This window comes from Pelophylax lessonae (assembly GCF_965119305.1).
Source record: "Pelophylax lessonae genome assembly, chromosome: 6".
NCBI classification, from domain to species: domain Eukaryota; kingdom Metazoa; phylum Chordata; class Amphibia; order Anura; family Ranidae; genus Pelophylax; species Pelophylax lessonae.
Genome location: NC_138773.1, coordinates 220,399,458 through 220,416,045, shown reverse-complemented (window position 1 = coordinate 220,416,045; position 16,588 = coordinate 220,399,458). Strand labels below are relative to the sequence as shown.

The 16,588-nt window shown below is 43.1% G+C and overlaps 1 protein-coding gene across 2 annotated transcripts in view; it reads right to left on the bottom strand.

Moving 5' to 3' along the window:
• Positions 1 to 16,588, bottom strand: part of SPAG16 (sperm associated antigen 16) — a 1,690,414-nt gene that overhangs the window by 1,632,779 nt on the left and 41,047 nt on the right. For both annotated transcript variants that reach the window (XM_082260930.1, XM_082260929.1), the window contains exon 3: positions 5,433 to 5,525. In XM_082260930.1, coding sequence (XP_082117056.1) covers positions 5,433 to 5,525 — 93 coding nt within the window. The remainder of the gene's footprint in view (positions 1 to 5,432; positions 5,526 to 16,588) is intronic.

Sequence of the window (16,588 nt, the reverse complement as noted above, 5' to 3'; positions counted from 1 at the left end):
CGGAGTGCTCAGCCCACCGCTACTGTCACAGCTATGAAAGACCCCCAAAAGGAGAAAAGAAACTGAGCCAGAAGCAATATACAGAGGGAGATTGAGAGAGATAACCTGCAGAGCCCGCAGAGCGTTGCTACCAGTGTCCTTGCTGCTGATGGAAAAGGAAGTGCTGCTGGAGAGGGCTGGACTATAAGCCAGACCCCAGGGAAAATGGCTGCCCCATAGGGATGCATTGGAGGCTACGCCAAAATGGCCGCCGACATGCGGCCGAACCGATCGTTCCACCGCCCACAAAATGGCGGTGGATGGCGCCAAAATGACCTGCATGATCGCCCCAGAGGAGCTATACATGTGTGTCCCCAGTAAAGATGGCAGACCACGCGAAAATGCACCGCTGAGGTCGCCGCACAAACGTCTGCACCCCCAACATGCACCTAAGGTGACACAGGGACAGGGACCCCCAAGGCAACATACAGGTCTGCACAAACGAACCCAGGCACAGGCACAGGGGAACATACAGCAACACAGACTGCCACCCCAGACAGAGGCCCCACACAGAAAAGTACTTACCTGTACCAGATGGCATGGGGGAGCCTCTATGCACAGAAAGCCTCTGTCCTCATCTGACGGAGTGCCGTGAGCCAGGGACATGACGCTGCAGCACCGCAGATGAGTCCTGTGAGGTAGCCACCTCACGGCTGCATCCCTGCAGCGAACAGGGATGGGTCGTTCGTAATGCCAGGGCGAACCATAGCTGAACGCTCGATGGCGGGCTGGGGGTCCATCTGACCCTTGTGCTCTGGAGAACCAGGGCGGGCAGTCCGAATCCCAGCACTGCATGATCCATCTTCATCCGAAGAGAAGACTAACACTAGAAGCTGACAAAATAAACAGCTAGTAAAGTAAGAGAAGAAACTGACATTTTCAAAGAAAATCAAATAAAAGATTAGGAAGGCTGAGACTGAAGCCCCAGCACAAGGGAAGCCTGACTATTCCTGACGCTAGGCAAATTAAAACGGAGTTGGGAGTGGTGATGCAGGGGGGGTATTGACCGGATGGGACAGCCCCCATGGGTGTGTATATGCTAATGCCTTTTGTCTTTGGACTAAGTTTATATGCCTAGCTATTCCTACGGATAGGAAGACAATATCAACAGTGAGGACTTAGAGGAGGCGGCGACTGTCGGAGGACGTAAGAGAAATGAGGGTAAAAACGAAAGTGTTGCACTTAGAATTTTGTTTAGTGTGTGCATATGTATGTATGTATGTATGTATGTATGTATGTATGTATGCATGCATACACACATACATACATATACACACACACGCTTCATTTTTAGCTACAGTTTTGGCCTTACCTTACTATTATTTTTATTTATTTATATAGCACCATTTCTTCTATTGTGCTGTACGGTGTAATACAAGCACATTTTTTAAATTCCTATCATTTGGAACATTTTACAGTTCTTTAAAAGCATAGTCACTTGAGTGAACATATTCTAAATATATTTACTCTGAGTTGGTATTTCTGAGATTATGGGGCATTACATGCCATAGCCTTTTATTATAGTTATTCATTGCGCTAGCACTTCTACTTAACAAGCCTAGTACCTAATGTAGTGATTACATTATACGGAGTTCATGTATTGGCACAAAACTTACATGCATTCATTGTCAACTTTTGATGAATTGTGGATTATATGAATTTGTATGTAAATTGTCCTTTTAGCTATTATACAATAATGTATTTTTCCAGAAAAAAGCAATTGAACCAGTTCTTGAATACCTACATTCAATACATACATTCTAGGTTATAAATGAAAATATACCTAGACTGAGGTTTATGCTTATATTTACAATATTCACACTCTACAATTTAAATTATGAATCCAGATTGCCTTTGAAGGTGCATTACGGTAACTAATGTCATTTCGAGTAGAGGAAGCATAATAATATTTAAAAACTTCTATATAACCAATAACACAGTTTTATCTATCAGAAGTGCATTATAGTGCTTTTTCCATACGAAAATACAAAAAAAAAAAAAAAAAAAAAAAAAACCTTGCAGAAAAGGAGACTGCATTTTCCCTGAAATACAGATGACATATGGCACTGCTGTTGTGCAGGGACCATGACATGGCATTTATAAATATGCAGAACTACTATGCGAAATTCAGCTATTTATACACTGCATTACAATAGAAGTCATTTCTGCAGATCACTCAAAGGAAGTACTCTTGGTAAAGGATCATTTACATTCCAAAATGCATAAAGCGTACAATGAAAAGGACTTCTAACATTTACAGCTAGTGGGAAAAAAGGAGGGTTCCCCTGGGTCGGGACTTTTTGGGCAGAAGACCATCCAAAAAAGTGAAAAGATTATATGCACAAATGTAAAAAGATAAATACATAAATTTATTCAAAAAGTAGAAAATTATTTCAAGTTACATATGGTGTAAGATAAAAACAAGGACAATACAATGTTCATGCGGTATGAGTGCACCAAACAGAAAACTGAGTAGAGGAAGACTGCGAGTGATCTCCCAAGGTGAGACTTTGATGCGTTTCGGGTAATAACCCTTTATTCAAAAGGTCGGTTTGGGGTACACTTCACGTATCCAGGTTCCAGGGGTTCATGACTGCATGTATAAAGAACTATTGCAGTTTAGAAAAATCGCAGTATTAAATGGGAGCGCGCCAGAAAGAGTGAAGGGCAGAGACAAGGAAAAACCCTCCTGCGTAATTGGGGGGGAGGGGGAAGAAATAAATAAAAATGGAAGCAGCAAGAGTATGACCAGGTGGAAGTAGTAAATTCTTAGTTGTGTGCTCAAAAAACCCTCCAAAACCTATCCCGCAAGGATCTCACAGGGCCAGTGGCCAAGGACGAAAGGATATCTGTAATTCACATATAGTCCTTGCACGTAGTATTAGGGAAAGGAGTAATTGAGGAAGAGATTCCGCTTCCACAGATTAGATAGACCAAGATTAGAAAATCGGAGGATCGCTGTGAATGAGTAGGGTTGGTAGCTGCAACGATCCCTGCGTACTTCCCCCTCCCCCCCCCCCCCAATTACGCAGAGGGGTTTTTCCTTGTCTCTGCCCTTCACTCCATTCTGGCACGCTCCAATTTAATACTGCGTTTTTTCTAAACCGCAATAGTTCTTTATACATGCGGTCATGAACCCCTGGAAGCTGGATACGTGAAGTGTACCCCAAACCGACCTTTTGGATAAAGGGTTATTACCCGAAACGCGTCAAGGTCTCACCTTGGGAGATCACTAATGGTCTTCGTCTTCTCAGTTTTCTGTTTGGTGCACTCATACCGCATGTACATTGTATCATCCTTGTTTTTATCTTACACCATATGTAACTTGAAATAATTTTCTACTTTTTGAATAAACATATGTATTTATCTTTTTACATTCGTGCATATACTCTTTTCACTTTTGTGGATGGTCTTCTGCCCAAAAAGTCCCAAACCCAGGGGAACCCTCTTTTTTCCACTACAATTATATTAGGGATGTTGGCAGGTTTCCATCCGGACACCACCGCCCAAGCTTAATTTAACATTTACAGCTATGTATATACACAAGCATCCATATACATAAAGAAATATATCTGAAACTTCTGTAACTTTGATGTGCAGTCTAGAGGTCTGCAAAAGCTGGTATTCTAGACAAAGTAAGACAGCAAAATGATAATAGCATTTGAAAGCATTTATAGCATTTTCTCAGCTGTGAGCAACGGTTTACATATTTTTCTATAGGTAATATTAGAACTTTTGTTTGTTTTTTACATAAGCCAACGTTATGTAATTTGTGTACAGTATCTTTTAAAGAGGAAAGTCAAATCCAGAGCGAATCTCATGACCAGTGCATTGGTTACGTAATCTCTGCTGACGGACCACAATGGCAACCAAGAAAAATGTTTTCTCCAAGAGACAATGTTATGAGAGTTTCTTTCCAGTGTATTTGAATTTAAGACTGTGATGTTACTAGGATATTAATGGTGTTGGGGGGATTGAATGTTAAGCCTATGACTAAAAACTCATAAGCTTTAACCTGTTCCCTCAGGCTATAAGCAGCATCTGGGCTTTAACGCAGAGCAGGGGCATATATTAGTCTATAGGAAACCGCTTACTGTGCAGAGAGTGGTGACTGCGCACTAATAGTGCAGCACACAGTAACTAAAATGTCATGGAAAGCTCCCGATCCATACAGGTGTAGCACTGCCCCCTAGAGGACTGCTGGATATAACACTTTCTGGATTCCCCTGTGTTACCCGTAGCAACTGTTTGCTGAAACGTATCACTTTAAGTACTTGGCTCAGTCAAAGATCAGTCCAGGGGTTGTTTTGTTTTTGTGGTTTTATTTAGAACTAGGCTGGGAGAAGGGATGAGATGAATACTCAAACTATTAACTATTCATAATGCTGAGGACATCTAACTTGAGAGTGCGGTAAGGCCACTTCTTTATCCTGCCACTTGAATGAAGATGAGATAAGCGTTGCTATGATACTTTCTTCAGGGTACTCCCCTAGTACCCCTTTTCTCTCTGTGCTAGCTGACACCCGTCCACTGACTCTAAACTCTGGAGAGGTCCCCTTCCTGGGCAAGTTCCTCTGTACTCATGAACACTATTTTTCCAGATTCACTATCGCCCCAACTCCTGCAGTCAGCTTCTCCTGGACCTCTGGATTCAGCCTCACATGCACTGGCTCACCAGGCCGACTGCCTGTGACCATCACCACCTGTTGCAGAAGAGGAGACAGCCGCCACCCTCCTTCTGGAACCTGGCTTCCCGCTCAAAGGCCTCTGCCTTATGTGCCCATAGCGTCTTATACCGGGTCTCATAATGCACCATTTGTCTGTGCCAACTCACTGGGACAGTTACAAAAAAACATTGTATCATTGGCCAGGTTTCCTCCAGCATCCAAAGTGCCTCCCCATTGGAGCTGCTGGGGACACTCCCTGAGACCAAATGAATACACACTGGGCACACTGAGCAGGCCTAACTATCCATCTTGCTCCCTATAAGTTTTGCCTGTTGCTCTGCTGATAAGCAGACAGAGCCAAAAACTACTCTGCCTACCTAGCACCTAACTAGGAGGGTACTACACATGCAATTGGGATCTTCCGATCATGTGACCACTGGTTACATGAAAAGAATGGCCACCTCTGCCTTCCCCGCAGCAGGAAGGGGTTAAAATGTCAATGTAATTTAAAATCATTTTCTAATTTTTTTTTATATATGCAAAGCTTTGGTAAGGCATGGTTATGCAGTAAAAAAAAAAAAAAATGATCTGTCTTTGTCTCCCAATTGTGTACCTTACATCTACTTTAAGGACCACTTTACAAAAATAAAGTCCCTGAAGGGAAAATTTATTCTGTCCCTTGCATGCAGGCACAGCTGGAAAGAGAATGAACAATGTTATACTAACCTGAAGATCTTCAGCCTGTTCTTCAATGGTCTGCACTGCTCTTATAAGGTCCTCATCTCCGTCTGGTAAGCTGAAGTCATCATCAGGTGGGATCTGTAAACAAGGACAAAGTGCATCAAGTGATGGAAAATCAACTTATTCAGACAAGGCAAACCTAGTGGGTCATTTCAGAAATAAAAGAAAAAAATATATTCAGGGCATTTATGCCCTGTAGATTGATTTAAGCTTTTAAAAATGTAAGTTACTTAAATTAAAAAAAATATATTATGGAAGGCAGTTTTGAAAGGTTTCACATTTTTACAGCAATCTGAAGGTTAAATTGTGTCTTGCTGAGTAAGAATGTTCATTTTTCTACGGCCGTGACTGTGAATGTTAATCAAAAATACAAAACGGTTCAGTGAAATCCATAATTTGCGTAGGGGAATTGAAAAGACCTGACCAAAAGCAGGAATGCTGGACCTACAAATGAAACTAGGAGCTGGAGTAAAATTAATATACTTTAACCTCTTCCCTGCTCTACTGGCATTTATATTTTACATTAAAGGCCGTTTCCAACCTTTCATCATTCTTTCTGCTCTCCTGTGAAAATAGGACATTATTATGACATCTATATATTATGTCACATACACTTAATCAACTCACATTTACATCAACCACAACCCACAGGTCTATTAAATTGCCTTTTTTTTTTTTTTTTTAATAAAGAAAAGTACTGTCTATAAGAAGGAATAACAAAGATTGTTCATACGAGAGGAAAAAAATAACTAACTTTGCAAACCCAGGTTACATTTATTATAAGTTGAGCCATTTGGAAAGATTGTTTTACATTACATCTTATATATGATGTGTCACAATGTTTTTTCTCTCTCCTGATCTATCTTTTTTTAAATCTGACCTAATGTCCTTCAATGCACTGCTTTATTACACATCAGTTGTGTGCCATGAAAGACAAGCTATGCAATACTAGCGAATGGAAAGTGGTCACCTGTAAATCATAGTCCATCAAACTATTTACGCTGTATATACAATTTGGTTTTTAAAAAATAAAAAATTGGATGTTTTGGGTGTAGAAGCACTAGATTTTTGTCACAAGAATTTTCAGCAATAAAAAGGTATGCAAAGTCTTGTTGCCTTGGCTATTTTCCTGCATGTGATATTCCTGTGCACACAAGGGATCGGGGGGTAGGACTGAGCTGTACTGTAGGAGTCAAATGACTCACGGGAGCAAAACTGCATGAGTGCCCCCATAGGAAGCAGCTTGCTATGGGGTCACTCAGCAGGGGGGGGGGGGGGGATGAGACAGCAGTGCCAGCAGGGGACCCAAGAAAAGATGGAATGGGGCTGCTCTGTGCAAAAACATAACAGAGTAAGTATAAGATGCCTGTTACATATAAATTCAAATAGTGGAATTTTTTGCTCCACTATTTGAATGAATATACTATGTATGTATGTATGTATGTATGTATGTATGTATGTATGTATGTATGTATGTATGTATGTATGGTGCCTTGCGAAAGTATTCGGCCCCCTTGAAATTTTCAACCTTTTGCCACATTTCAGGCTTCAAACAAAGATATAAAACTGTAATTTTTTGTGAAGAATCAACAACAAGTGGGACACAATCATGAAGTGGAACGAACTGTATTGGATATTTCAAACTTTAACAAATAAAAAACTGAAAAATTGGGCGTGCAAAATTATTCAGCCCCCTTAAGTTAATACTTTGTAGCGCCACCTTTTGCTGCCATTACAGCTGTAAGTCGCTTGGGGTATGTCTCTATCAGTTTTGCACATCGAGAGACTGAAATTTTTGCCCATTCCTCCTTGCAAAACAGCTCGAGCTTGGTGAGGTTGGATGGAGAGCGTTTGGGAACAGCAGTTTTCAGTTCTTTCCACAGATTCTCGATTGGATTCAGGTCTGGACTTTGACTTGGCCATTCTAACACCTGGATATTTTTATTTGAGAACCATTCCGTTGTAGATTTTGCTTTATGTTTTGGATCATTGTCTTGTTGGAAGACAAATCTCCGTCCCAGTGTCAGGTCTTTTGCAGACTCCATCAGGTTTTCTTCCAGAATGGTCCTGTATTTGGCTCCATCCATCTTCCCATCAATTTTAACCATCTTCCCTGTCCCTGCTGAAGAAAAGCAGGCCCAAACCATGATGCTGCCACCGCCATGTTTGACAGTGGGGATGGTGTGTTCAGGGTGATGAGCTGTGTTGCTTTTACGCCAAACATAACGTTTTGCATTGTTGCCAAAAAGTTTGATTTTGGTTTCATCTGACCAGAGCACCTTCTTCCACGTTTGGTGTGTCTCCCAGGTGGCTTGTGGCAAACTTTAAACGACACTCTTTATGGATATCTTTAAGAAATGGCATTCTTCTTGCCACTCTTCCATAAAGGCCAGATTTGTGCAGTATACGATTGCTGTCCTATGGACAGAGTCTCCCACCTCAGCTGTAGATCTCTGCAGTTCATCCAGAGTGATCATGGGCCTCTTGGCTGCATCTCTGATCAGTCTTCTCCTTGTATGAGCTGAAAGTTGAGGGACGGCCAGGTCTTCATAGATTTGCAGTGGTCTGATACTCCTTCCATTTCAATATTATCGCTTGCACTGTGCTCCTTGGGATGTTTAAAGCTTGGGAAATCTTTTTGTATCCAAATCCGGCTTTAAACTTCTCCACAACAGTATCTCGGACTTGCCTGGTGTGTTCCTTGTTCTTCATGATGCTCTCTGCGCTTTAAACGGACCTCTGAGACTATCACAGTGCAGGTGCATTTATACGGAGACTTGATTACACACAGGTGGATTCTATTTATCATTAGTCATTTAGGTCAACATTGGATCATTCAGAGATCCTCACTGAACTTCTGGAGAGAGTTTGCTGCACTGAAAGTAAAGGGGCTGAATAATTTTGCACGCCCAATTTTTCAGTTTTTTATTTGTTAACAAAGTTTGAAATATCCAATAAATTTCGTTCCACTTCATGATTGTGTCCCACTTGTTGATTCTTCACAAAAAATTACAGTTGTATATCTATATGTTTGAAGCCTGAAATGTGGCAAAAGGTCGCAAAGTTCAAGGGGGCCGAATACTTTCACAAGGCACTGTATCTGTATGACTTCAAGTCGCAACAGCTTCAAAGTAGTCCCTGAACTACTTTGGGACGATTTTAATGCATTTTGAGGTCCAAAGACATAGGCATTGCTTCAAGTCCAGTCAATATTGTGCGACTTAGGTTGCATAAATGGGAAAAGGAGCAAGAATCTGCATCCAACACTACTTTCTGCCCAGACTGACAATGCTGCTGTCAAAATGTGTCCCGATTGCTTCTCCATCCAGAGAATACAGGAAGACAGGAAATGTGTTACTGGATCATCAGGTGAAATCAAAAGGACACACACACACCAAGGATAGGTAAGATACAATTTACCACACTTTTTTTACGGCTTTAATGCCGGGGTCTCTCTGTAAAATAACACTTTGCAGAGTCAGAGGCAAATTGTACAATTTTCTTTTGTTTGTTTTTTTAGGTTTAGCTTGCTTGAAACAAACAACTTCTTGCATGCTGGAAAATGTATGTATTGACTAATACAATGTCAGATCTCCTGGCTTGCAATTCCACCAGAGTCAGTAATTTCCAAAGGGGGCACAGGAAGGGACATCAGCTTAGTTTGAAATAGAAAAATACCAAGGAAACCAGAAAACAGATGGCATTTCACCATATTTTTGTTTTCAGATAAAAATGTAGTGTACCATCCCATTTGTCGTTTACAAGAAATAAATATTTTACAGGATACAGAGAAGCAGGGTATTATGTCTGACAATCCTCTGCTTCTCTGTATCTCTCAGACCAGCTAGCCATTATCAAGGTCACAATTAGAAAAAAAAAAAAAACTGCACATAAGCTGATATTAACTGGCAATTTCTACTCTGAATGGAATTTTCATTTAAATCCCTAATCACAATTATTAAAAATGAGACATACTGAATTTTACATATGACCTTGTGAGTTCTCTACAAAGGATAGCTTGTGTAAATTATATGGATTAGGATTCATTTTACCGGAGCATGGCTCTAGTTCTTACAAACAAGTTAATTACGTTTACTGTTCTACCAATAAACATTGATGAGTATTTCAAGAGGCTCAATCAACATAATGCTTCTTATCTATTTCCTGTGCGGTAAGCCTCCCACAGCACACACAAATACATGTGACTTCTTTATTCAAAGATCGCAGTACACATTCCTTTCCACAGTAAATACAAAGAAAAGTTTCCATCCAGCCTTGCCCTGAATGGGGTCCCCTCTTGGTCTGAGAAATACTTTGTTGCAAAAACAGATACATGTGAAGAGGTGAAATCTATGCTTATAAACAGAAATGCGGTTGCATTTCATACAGAGTTTCCTGTAACATTTACATCAACTAGCCACAAGGAATGGAAAATCAACATCAACAGGAGTCCCATACAGTGGCTGCACACTCTTACTAGGGTGGCTGTCCATGGTGCTGAAAAATAAAGAAAGCATCAGGCTGAAAGCGGTAGTAAACACCCTTCAAGCAACTTTTTTTTAACCCCTTCCTGCCTAAGCCTTTTCTGACTTGTTGCTTACAAGTTAAAATCAGTATTTTTTGCTAGAAAATTACTTAGAACCCCAAACATATATACAGTATCTCACAAAAGTGAGTACACCCCCTCACATTTTTGTAAATATTTTATCTTTTCATGTGACAACACTGAAGAAATGACACTTTGCTACAATGTAAAGTAGTGAGTGTGCAGCTTGTTTAACAGTGTAAATTTGCTGTCCCCTCAAAATAACTTCACACAGCCATTAATGTCTAAACTGCTTAGCCGCATCAGTTGTCATTAAAAGAAAGCAGACCACCGGCTCTAAAACAACGGTACTGGGATGATGCCTCTAGCTGCAGGCATCACCTCGGTACAACCCCTTAAAGCCGAGGCTGCATATTTGTGTTCCGTCGGCAGGAAGGGGTTGAATTGATCTGACTACTCTAGTAATGTCACTGGTCCCCTCAAAAGTATGAGTTAGGTATCTGATCTGTCCGCCAAAATCCCACCAAAAATCGCTGATCTCTGCCATTAGGGCTGGCCTTGCGGTTCACAGCAAATTTTGCTTGTTCGCTACCCGCCAATTTTGCGAACACATGGCATTGTTCGCAGCGGCCATATTAGTTTACATTGGGGAGAACTTTGACCCATGACACAGCCATCAGGTGGAACGGGGCAGCCAATTGGAACATTTTAGCACATGGACATGCCCCCTAACTTATAAATAGACCAGAGCTGGCAGCCATTTCACATTCTGCTTTTTGTCAGCATAGGGAGAGGTTGGCTGTGCGCATCAGGGACAGATTGCCAGACACAAATAGCTCTGTTAAGATCCTTTTGAGGGCTGGTATTTGGTATAGGTCTACTACACTTTTTTTAGTTTAGGGACAGGTATGCAGTGTTCATCAGGAACAGATCGGTAGTGACACAAATCGCTCTGTTAATGTCCACAAAAGTCATGTTAAGGGCTGCTATATATTTGGTATAGGTGTGAAGTTTTTCAGTTTAGGGACAGGTATCCAGTGTGCTCCAGGGACAGAGATCAGCAGTGACACAAATCGCTCTGTTAATGTCCACAAAAGTAATTTCAAGGGCTGCTATTTATTTGGTATAGGTGTGCAGTGCACTATATAGGGGTGTAATCCACGGTATAATATACTTTGTAATATAGAAAGCTTATTATAGTGGATTTGTATTGTGCACTGTGCAGCATTGTGACTGGTGTGGTGACTGAGCGTTGCTGCAGCAATACTACAAACAGTGACAAAAGCACTTTTAATGTATTATAACTGGTGTGATAGACCAGTGGCCCCCCCAATACCACATATGGAAGTGGGGTGTTATCTGAGTATACTTTTAGAAGTGTATTTGTGTCCTGCAACAATATTGCCTCTTTTGCTGTGTTAACTCTGCTACACACAGTGCCAAACTCACAGGCCAGTTTTTTGAACAACTGGTGTGATAAACCAGTGGCCCCCCAATACCACATATTGAAGTGGGGTGTTATTTAACAGTATACTTTTCTAAGATTGTATTTTAGTCCTGTAAAAAAATTGGCCTCTTTTGCTGTGTCCAACTGTGCTACACACAGTGACAACAGTTACTGGCCAATTTTTTGTAGAACTGGTGTGATAAACCTGTGGCCCACCAATACCACAGATTGAAGTGGGGTGTTCTATACCTTTTTCCAGATATATTGCGATTCTCTAGAGACTTTTTTCACAGGGTAATTTAAAAACATGACAGGCAGAGGAAGAGGCAGACACTTACGCAGGGGTGGTAGGAGTAGGGCAGGAGCAGTAGGCCAGAGCCAAAGTGTGAAGTTTCAGAAGGTGCGTTTGATTACGTCAAAAGACGCACCAGACTTGGTTGAGTGGCTCACTCAGCCTTCCTCTTCTGCACCCTCCTCATCCTGTCTATCTGCACCCTCTTCACTCTCTGCTGTGTGCAGACACACAAAGACACCACCACAAACACGACCACCACCACATACCCTCCACTTGAGTCACTGGAATGATTTTGGAATGATTTTCCGATCCATCACAAGACATTTGCGTTGCGCAGCCATTCTTGGCATCGGATCAGGAAGAGGAGGTAGCAACAGCCGCCACTCAGCAGTCTGACGACAGTACCCAGATCAGCCCAAGGAGGTTGGTCCCCGCTGTTGCTGCCTACTCCGAATGTTAGTGGTGGGGAAGGTGACGTGGATGACGACCTGTCTATGGAAGTCACGTGGGTGGCCACAAGAGAGGCAGAGGAGGGGAGTTCAGAGGGAGAGACGGACCGGCAGATAGGGAGGAGAGGCAGGCAGAACTTGCATTGCACAAGAGGTACAAAGCAGACTGCAAATGTATCAAAAGCGAGCCATCAACCATGTACAGTCACTTCTGGTGCTCCCAGGACGCCGGCACATGGCTCCGCAGTGTAGGCTTTTTTCAATGTGTCCGTTGCTGACAACAGTGTTGCCATCTGCAGCTTTTGCAGTCAACGAATAAGTCGCGGTAAGCCCAACACTCACGTAGGGACAACCGCCTTAAGGCACCTGAACTCCCATCACCGAGCCCAGTGGGAGTAACACCGTCAGAACCCACAAAGCCACACTCAAGGCTCTCACCGTCCAGCCCCTTCCCTCTCCTCACAATTGTCCTCCACTCCACCTTCAATCATGCCATCGTCACGTTGTTCTGGAAAAAGGAAGGCTTCTGTGGCCCAAATGTTGGAGCGGAAAAAAAAGATGACGCCGGATAACCCTCTTGCCCAACGTTTGACTGCTGGCTTGTCGGAACTGATAGCCCGCCAACTACTGCCATATCAACTGGTGGACTCGGAGGCCTTTCGTAAATTTGTGGCCAGTGGAACACCACAATGAAAGGTCCCAGGCAGGGAATATTTCTTGCAGAAGGGCATTCCAGAGCTGTATGGCCATGTTCAGCAGCAAGTTAATATATATCTCTGGCACACAGTGTTGGTGCCAAGATACATCTGACCACAGGACACATGGTCTAGCAAACAGAGGCAGGGAAGGTATATCACTTTTACTGCCCACTGGGTGAACCTTCTGACGGCCGTCAAGCATGTAACCCGTGGCACCCGTGTAGATTTGGTTGTACCGCCACGGATTGCATGCAGGCCTGCGTTTTCTCCTCCTCCATCCTCCCCCCTCGGCTGACTCCTCCTTTTCCGCTGCTACTGTCTCTTCCGCTGCCCCGCCCAAGATCCCCAGAACCTATTCCACATGCCAGGTGAGACGTTACCATGCTGTGCTGTGTCTGTTGTGCCTGGAAGCCAAGAGCCACACTGGTCCTGCACTCCTTTCAGCTTTGCGTTCACAGGCAGATCAGTGGCTGACACCGCTCAATTTGACAGTTGGTAAAGTGGTGTGCGACAACGGTGCCAATCTGCCCTGAAACAGGGCAAAATAACACACGTGCCATGCATGGCACATATCCTGAACTTGGTCGTGCATCGATTTGTTGCCAAATACCCTGGGGTCCAGGACATCTTGTGGCAGGCCAGGAAAATCTCAGGCCATTTCAGAAGATCTTACACAGCCATGGCTCGCCTTGCTGACATTCAGCGGCGACACAACCTGTCCATCAGGCGTCTTATTTGTGACTATCCGATGCAATGGAACTCAATGTTGCATATGCTTGATAACTGCACGTTTGTGCTGGAGCAGCCTAACTACTACCTGTACAAACTCTGCGGCAGGACAGGTTCTGGGGAGCTTGGGTTTTTTTCACCTCACCAGTGGCTGCTCATGCGCGACGCATGCAGACTTCTGCGGCCATTTGATGAGATCACCAAACTGGTCAGTCACGGCCAGGGAGCTATCAGTGATATTGTACCTTACACCTTCTTTCTGGAGCGTGCATTGCGTCGTGTCATTGATCAAGCCATCGAGGAGCAGGAGCAGGAAGATGAGGAAGTCGCAATGTTGGATGAATTCCCAGTGGGTGCTACTCCATCTGAGACAAGTCAACAACAGGAGTCTGAAGAGGAGTCCGAGGAGAATGGTGCCGGTGGGGGGGGGGGGGAGAGGAGGAGCAAGAAGAGCATGCTTTAAACCTTTCTGGGATCCCTGGTGTTATCCGTGGATGGGGGGAGGAGAACGAGGACGACATTATCCTGGATGATGAGCTGGAAGCAGGCCACTATACTGCTTCCAGTTTAGTGTGAATGGGGGCCTTCATGCTGTTACCACAATCACAGAGGGTGGTCAGAATGCAGCACTTCCAGGCCTTGCTGCGGGAAATGCTGCATTCTGCTTTTGCGTGCGCTGGCAGAGGAATTTTCAGTCACCGAGAGGTAGTTGCGGGTAGCAATCCAACAGCGCCTGCAAGAAGAGGGCAGTTTGAAGAAGTCTTGGTCACTTCAGATATGGGATCCTTCGTTCAGTTGAACCATCGACAGCTGTACTCCGGATCCAGCAACAGGGAACGCCTAGACTGACAGATATCCGACTACATCGGGTTAAGGAGTGATGAACCCCTTGACTACTGGGTGGGCAGGCTTGATCTCTGGCCAGAGCTTGCACAATTTGCAATCGAACTGTTGGCTTGCCCCCCATCCAGTGTCCTGTCCGAAAGGACGTTCAGTGCAGCAGGGGGGGGGGGTCGTGACCGATAAGCACACTCGCCTAGCTCATGACAGTGTAAACTTCCACACATTTATAAAAATGAATGAGGCATGGGTCTCTGAGGAATTCAACACGTGACCAGTAGACCATGTTTCATTGAAATTCCTTATGACAGGCCACAAATATCCGCCAGACCCCCATCCACCCACAACAATTCCTGGTCCTTGTCTTCGCTAAATACAGAGGCATAAAAGGCATTTCATGTCCATGGAATGCCAAATTTTTGGGGCCTTTTATGGCCGACAATTATTTTTTCTGTGAATGCCTAATGTACCTCCAGCCACCAAATACTAAGTTCTTAGCGGTCAGGTAAACCCATGTGGGCTAATTTTTGGGGCCTATACTGGCTGACACTTACTTCTGTATCCTGTGAATGCCTAATGTACCTCCAGCCACCAAATACAATGTTCTTAGCTGTCAGGTAAACCCATGTGGTCTAATTTTTGGGGCCTATACTGGCCGACACTTACTTCTGTATCCTGTGAATGCCTAATGTACCTCCAGCCACCAAATACAATGTTCTTAGCTGTCAGGTAAACCCATGTGGTCTAATTTTTGGGGCCTATACTGGCCGACACTTACTTCTGTATCCTGTGAATGCCTAATGTACCTCCAGCCACCAAATACAAATACAATGTTCTTAGCTGTAAGGTAAACACATGTGGGCTAATTGTTGGGGCCTGAAATGGCCGACACTTACCTCTTCTATCTTGTGAATGCCTAATTTTTCAGACTGGAATTGAAAAATCAATGGGTCTGTAAAGGTTCCGCCAAATTGTGGAATGGATGCGGACCCATTTTACAGATGTACATGTATTTACCGGCTGCTGTCAGTTCTGGCGGATTTATGAAAAAAAAAAATTTTTTAGGGCAACTTTTCCAATTGCAATACTTCTGTTATGACATTGTCCATGTGCTGGGACTATTTGTGCACAGCTAGTAAGTCTTTTGTGGCTGCAAATATGACCTAAAGGTTTTTAAAGTTTGCCTACCATGAAAGTCAATGGGGCCCGCCGCAAACTCGCGGTTCGTGGACTTTTGAGAAAATTTGCGGCTGACGTTCGCGAACCACCCGGCCGTTGTTCGGCCATCACTAGCTGCCATTACTAGTCAAAAAATAAATTTTAAAAAATTACATTATTCTATCCCCTAGTTTGTGGCCGTGATAACTTTTCAACAATCCAATATACACTTATTGGGATTTTTTTTAACAAAAATATGGTGCAGAATACATATTGGCCTAAACTTATAAAAAAAAAATTGATTTTTTAAATTGTTTTTATTGCATATTTTTTAAAGCAGAACGTAAGAAAAAGGTTTGTTTGTTTTTTCAGGATTGTGAGGTGATCAAATACCCCCAAAAGAAAGCACTATTTGTGGAAAAAAAAAGGACAAAAATTTTATCTGGGTACAGCGTTGCATGACCGCACAATTATCAGTTAAATTAACGCAATGCCATATCGCAAAAAATGGCCTGGCCAGCTTGCTATAGGGGCACCTGAGCCGCTGCTCTGTGCGTCTATTCAGACACCGAGCCGTGGCTTGGCCCCGGCCCCGCCACCTCTCACCTCATTGGCTCACTTTGATTGCCAGCAGTCCACTGTGTCTCAGCCAATCAGGAGAGAAAGACCCGGACAGCCGAGTCTCTCATGAAACATCGCTGGATTGAGATGGGGCTCGGGTAAGAGGGTGCTGCACACAGGTTTTTTTTTTATCTTAATGCATAGAATGATAGAATGCATTAGGATAGAAAAAAAAAGTTCTGCCTTTAGAACTACTTTGTTATTCTAAATGTTAGATATTTTTTTTCCTTTAACCACTTGCCCACTGTGCTCTCACATTTCGAATGAAAATTACCCAGTCATGCAACACTGTACCCAAATGAAATTTGTGTCCTTTTTTCACATAAATAGAGCTTTCTTTTTTTGAAAATCTTTTTAT